General features: G+C 52.0%; 1 protein-coding gene across 1 annotated transcript; it reads right to left on the reverse strand.

Annotated features, from left to right (window-relative positions):
* Positions 1 to 629: 629 nt before the first annotated feature.
* Positions 630 to 5,519, reverse strand: TPRG1L (tumor protein p63 regulated 1 like). The gene is made up of 5 exons (XM_030941616.1): positions 5,230 to 5,519; positions 5,002 to 5,093; positions 4,630 to 4,806; positions 3,079 to 3,232; positions 630 to 2,328 (listed from the first exon to the last, which is right to left on the reverse strand). The coding sequence occupies exons 1-5, from the start codon at positions 5,428 to 5,430 to the stop codon at positions 2,134 to 2,136; spliced, it is 819 nt and encodes a 272-aa protein (XP_030797476.1). The 5' UTR covers positions 5,431 to 5,519; the 3' UTR covers positions 630 to 2,133.
* Positions 5,520 to 5,736: the final 217 nt, after the last annotated feature.

Genomic DNA, 5,736 nt, shown 5'->3' on the forward strand with positions numbered 1-5,736 from the left:
GCTTCTCTTCTTGAAACGTTTAAGTCACAGGCAGGTTTTCTAGGTTCGAGTTTCTGGTCTTAGGGAAGATGGACAGCCCTACAATTACTGAGCCCTGGGCCACTGAGCTCCCACCAGACACTCAGCCTGCTCTGGGTTTTCTATTTGGATGTGTTAGGACAAGGGGGGATCTCTGTGGGGCACATCCAGCCTCCTCACGGTGGGTTTGCTTTGAAGTGTGGGAAGGGAGCCTTGGCACCTGAGCGCAGCGCCACCCCCAGGTCCAGTCCCCTCAGGACGGAGCTGCAGGTCCCTGACCGACTGAGTCAGTTCCTCAGGAAGTCTCATGTCTACTCTGGTTTGAGAACCAGTGCGCGTGGGTCTCCACTCTGGCTATTTGCAGGAAGTGCCTAGAACCACCCAGAACCATTCCATCAGTCTCTCCAGCTGGTGCTCGGCAGGCAGCCCCCCACAGGTGGGGGGCTCAGAGTTGCAAACCTAGGTAGTTGCGTACCGTCATCTCTTTCTGCAGAGAACCATACTCAGCACTGCTATGAGAGGCAGTCCTCGTGGTACAGGCAGAGTAGGCCCACATGCCCACAGAGCTGGCGGAAATGGGGCAGGCTTTCAAAGAGGGAAGAGACACTTTCTTGGTGGTTGCACCTACTTTAATACCAACTTCAAAAAAGGAAAAACATCCATCCACTTCTAAATGTCTTTATGAACATAGAGGCTGGAGTCCCCAGCCAGCTTCCGAGACAGCCCTGCACATCCCGCAAGTGGCCACACTCAACCCACACCACACCGTTCGCTTAAAGCTACAAGTCCTAGAGACGAAGAGCTGGCGAGCCAGCGCGTGAAACTTATCAACAGCACTTCCAGCCACATGAGCAAGCTGCGTAGATACAGGGAGGTGCGTGGGTCCCTGTGGGGAAATCCTCCAGGCACATCGAAGCTCAGGCATGTTTAGTGCGAGACTTGGACGAAGCCCTGAGTCTATGCCGGAGCTGTTGAGGAATCAAGGCAGGCATCAGCTGCTTCATAAGGATCTGATAGATGGAGTCTCGCTCTGTTGCCCGGGCTGGAATGCAGTCAGTGGCACCATCTCAGCTCACTGCAACCTCCGCCTCCTGGGCTCAAGCAATCCTCCTGGCTCAGCCTCCTGAGTAGCTGGGACCACAGACGCGCCACCACACCTGGCTGTGTTTTGTATATTTGGTAGAGACAGGGTGTCACCGTGTTGCCCAGGCTGCTCTGCAACTTCTAAGCTAGAGCGATCTGCCTGCCTCAGTCTCCCAAAATGCTGAGATTATAGGCATGAGCCACTGTGCTGGCCTGACACGGTTCCTTGTTTTAAAGTGCATTACTCAAAAAGCAAACTACCCAATTCCCTTTTAAATATGAATACAATCCAAACTCAGAATCCAGAGTTGTAAAACCTGTGTGCAAAGAACTGTCAAGGTGACTTTCTCAAATTAATAAATTGTCTTAAAATGATTTTCTGTAAAGCTTTCTGGGTCTGGGAAACAGACCTGAAGTATTAACACAACTTGGGTTAATTGTGGAAAAAGTGTGACTTCAGGTCACCCATTTCCAAAAGAGCAGCGGGTCACCAAGGGGCCTACAGGTACAGACTGGTCTTAGTCAACCGGTCTGCTGGCTGCTTTTAGATGAGCTGAAGTACAAATGGATTACATTTTAAAATACAAAATTGGACACCAAGTGTAAACATACTTGCAACTGCAGGCACTCGAGGTACCAGGTGCCTCCGTTTTCAGCAGCCTATGCAAGCGCTGAGGGGCGTGCTGTGGGTCCCGCGTGCTGGGCCAGCGGGGGTGGGAAAAACCGCAAGAAGCCACGTAGATACTCGAAAACACCAGAACTGAAGTTACAGAGGATGAAATACCAGCAGCACAGAGACAGCGACAGTCTTTTGGCTTTTGTCTGTAGCCTGTATTAGCAGAGTCCAATATCCAATTAAATAGATAGAATTCACTTTACTATTCTAATTGTGCTGAGATCCCTAAAGGTAAAAGACCCCCATCCTTCCAGCCGGCAGCAGGGCAGCATGAAGACTGCCAAGCCTCCCAGTCCCCCAGCCCCCACATCCCTTGGCCTTCTCGGGAGGGGGAGGAGCTCCCAGAATGCAGCCAGCTAAAAGCCTATTTTGCCCCTGGTCATGGAATAGCCTAGTTTAGCCTCGTTGTTAATGAAGGACATGAGTCCCACGTAGGTCTCGATGAGCAGAGGACGCTCCAGGATCAGCACGCCATTCGCCTGTCCTGGCAAAGGGCTTTCTTTTTGGGCTTTTTTGACAGCTTGAATTAACAGAGCCTTGAAGCTTTCCAACTTTAAAGAGAGAAAAACATGGAGCTTTAACTGGCAGGCAAGATAAAAGCGTCTATTACTTGAAAAAATTAGCATTCTGAGACACTTAAATCCCTCCAAATGCCACCTATCTCTTCATCCCTTCACTTGAAAGCGCTGCCTCTGCCACATCCTGGCAGTCCCTCAACTCTCGTCCCCATGGAGCTCTCTAGGTGTGTGGAAATCTTACCACCATGCTCTTCTGTAGCCAATGGCAGCCAGCACCTGCAGAACCCTTCCTGGATACAGGGCTGAGTGGCTTTGCCCTCACCCAACCTACCAGGTCAGTAACTAGGCCGAGGCACAGAGCTGGGGAAGTGCAGGACCCCCGCCAGGCTCTGGGCTCTGCTCTAACCCCAGCCCCGAGGCCTCCTCTCCTGGTGTGCATCCACACTGGTCATCTGGCATGGCTGGGTCTGCTGGCGCTCTCTGAAGCCCAGTGGGGGCCCTTCTCCACCCAGATCACCATCAGGAGGTCACATAACGGAGCTATGCTGACCAGCAGCCACTGGCCGCACACGGCTACTTTAACATAAATTAACCAGAATTTCTGAAAATGTAGGGAATAATCTCTAAAATGAGAGTTTCCTCTCTTACTGTTCCTAGCCTCATCTCAAGTGCCCAGCAGCTCCACGTGGCCGCCGGACAGTGCAGACCCAAGTGTCTCCTTGGCTGGGGGGGGGGGTGTCCGTCACTGCGGGGGGTGCGGCTATTACATGCCTGTCTTCTTACCTGGCACAGAGATGCTGTCTTCTCATCTGCGCCAGCCATTGGGTGTTCTGTGAAAGTGGCATAGGGCACGTTGGTAGACCAGGGATTCCATCTGTTGATGAAGGAAGGACGACTTTGCTTGTCCCACTGAATTCGAAGCCCAAAACCTTCTCGCCTGAAAAGTCAGAAGAAATAGCCAGACTTAGCATGGCAGGCCACAGTGCTCCCACGGACAACTGACAGTCTCATTAGTCAGGAGAGTATGATAGCAAAAAGCACTTTCACGTTTACAGAAAAGACCTATGACATATCACAATGGAAAATGGCTAGTGGTTTTTAATAGTAACTTCAATCTCAACAATTGCTTTAAATACTGTACTTATAAATATGACAAATTAAATATATTTTGGTTATTAAATGTATTATTTTAGTAATCTTTACATGATTAAAAATTAATAACAGGAATACCGGCTGGGCACACTGGCTGATGTCTATAATCCCAGCACTTTGGGAGGCCAAGATGGGCAGATCTCTTGAGCCCAGGAGTTTGAGACCAGCCGGGGCAACCTAGCAAAACTCTATCTCTACAAAAATTACAAAAATTAGCTGGGCTTGGTGGCAGGCACCTGTAGTCCTAGCTACTTTGGGAGGCTGAGGTGGGAGGATCACTTAAGCCTAGGAGGTGGAGGATACAGTGAGCCAAGACTGTACCACTGGTGCCTGGGTGACAGAGTGGGACTCTATCTCAAAAAAAAAAAAAAAAAGAGGGAATAATGATAGATAGGCTATCCAAATGAGTGAAAAGGAAGTGTAACCTTCTTTTCCCTTATGTCATATTAAATGTTCCTTAAAATAAAATTTTAAAATAAATAAAATTTTAACCAACATTTAATAAAAATAACATTTTATTTTTAAATATAAATTTATTTTTAATTTATTTTTAAAATAAAAATATTAACCAAAAACTAAAATTTTTATTTTAGCTTCCTGAATTCCCCACTCAAATCTCTCCATCAAAAATCTAAGTTCTACAGCTTAACTGACTGTAGTAATGTCTAGGTTCCTCACATTTCAGAAAATTATCCTACAGCGAAAAGATCAACTCCTTAAAGTTGGTCATTAAATATTTCCAAATGTGTCTAACTTTTAATGGTATCTATAAATTAAAATGGGATCCTCCTTTTCTCTTTAAAAAATTAGCCAGAGCAAGACTTGATGTGTCATGCATCTGTCCCTGGCTGAAGAAAAAATGCAGAGTTTGGCCTTTACATGAACATTCAAGTTCCTTTTTATCACGTTGGGCTCTACTTCAGCGCATCTTGAACTCATGTAAGTCTTTTTACTACAAGCCTAATAGCTGCCTTCTGTGCCAGATTTCCTTTTAATGCACTCAACTGCCCAGAAGTCGCTTCTTTTTAAGGAACTTTCCATTGATATTTGGAGCTGGGGCCTTTATGCTTATAGATAATGGCAGAGAAGATACGCCACTTGGGGGGCTGATTTAAAAGTGCTGAATTGTCAGGTCCATTCTGGCGCTTAGGTCCAGGGATACCGGACTCTGAACAGACTTACTTGTTGAGCGATTTCGGGGGAAACTGGAATTCTCCGTAGGAAATGGTATCTACTGCGTTGAGCGCTATCCGGACCACCTGCTGGCACTGGAGACTGATGAAGTCGTATTTACAGATAAGCAGTGACTGCTCCGTGACCAGCACCAGCCGCTCCTTCTCATTGTTCCAGTGATCCACCCTGCGGGCAGAGGAGGGGCTCAGTCCACACTGGACGCGGCGGTCTCGACTTAGGCAAAGCCAGCCCGCCTGGAAGGGCAGCAGGGGCGGCGCGGGGCGCCTGAGCGTGGCACGAGCACCCCGGGAGGTCCTCGCAAGGTGCTGCGCGGCGGCTCGGGGCGAGTCCCCCAGAGAGGAGCGCGCAGCCCCGGCTTACTCGGTCAGCAGCCACACTCCCTGGATCTCGCCGTCCTCCACGGGCCGCACCACCACGCGGATCTCCTCCACGGCCTGCTCGATGCTGCCGGGCTGGGCGGGCGGGCGGGCGGGGCGGGGGCAAAGATCACAGGTCACAGGTCGCTCCCTGCGGGACCGCCCGGCGCCCGCCTCCGCCACCACCCGCCGCCATCCCGCCCCGCGCCCTCGGCCCCGGCCCCCGCCTCACCCGGAACACGAAGTACTCCTTGACGCGGGCGCGGCGCGTGGGGTCGTGGATGCTGAGAGGCCAGAGTGTCTGGCGCAGCGGCGTCCCCGTCCCCGGCCGTCCCCCGCCCGGGCCGCCGCCTGCCCCCACCTCCTCGCCGGCCGCCAGCACCGCCGTAGGGCTAGTGCTGGCAGAGTCCACCGAGTCCCGCAGCTGCAGCATCGCCGCGCCTCTTACCGACCCCAACCCTGACGCCGACGCGGCCGCCGTCGCCGCAGCCACCGCCACCGCTACAGCCCGGCCGCGCCCTGGCCCCGCCCCGCGGATCCCTGCGATTGGCTTCGCCTTGCCTGCCCCGCTTCTGGCTCCGCCCCTTCCCGCGCCCGCCGACCCTCGGGATTGGTTCTTCTCCTGCCGTTTTCCGCGATTGGCTCCGCCCTGCCGCCGTTCACAATCGCACCCGCCCCTCCCCGCGCCGGAAGCGACCGTCACGCGCAGGCTCACTTCCTGTTTGCAGGACTAGAAGGG

Source organism: Rhinopithecus roxellana, chromosome 12, assembly GCF_007565055.1.
Source record: "Rhinopithecus roxellana isolate Shanxi Qingling chromosome 12, ASM756505v1, whole genome shotgun sequence".
Taxonomy (NCBI): Eukaryota; Metazoa; Chordata; class Mammalia; order Primates; family Cercopithecidae; genus Rhinopithecus; species Rhinopithecus roxellana.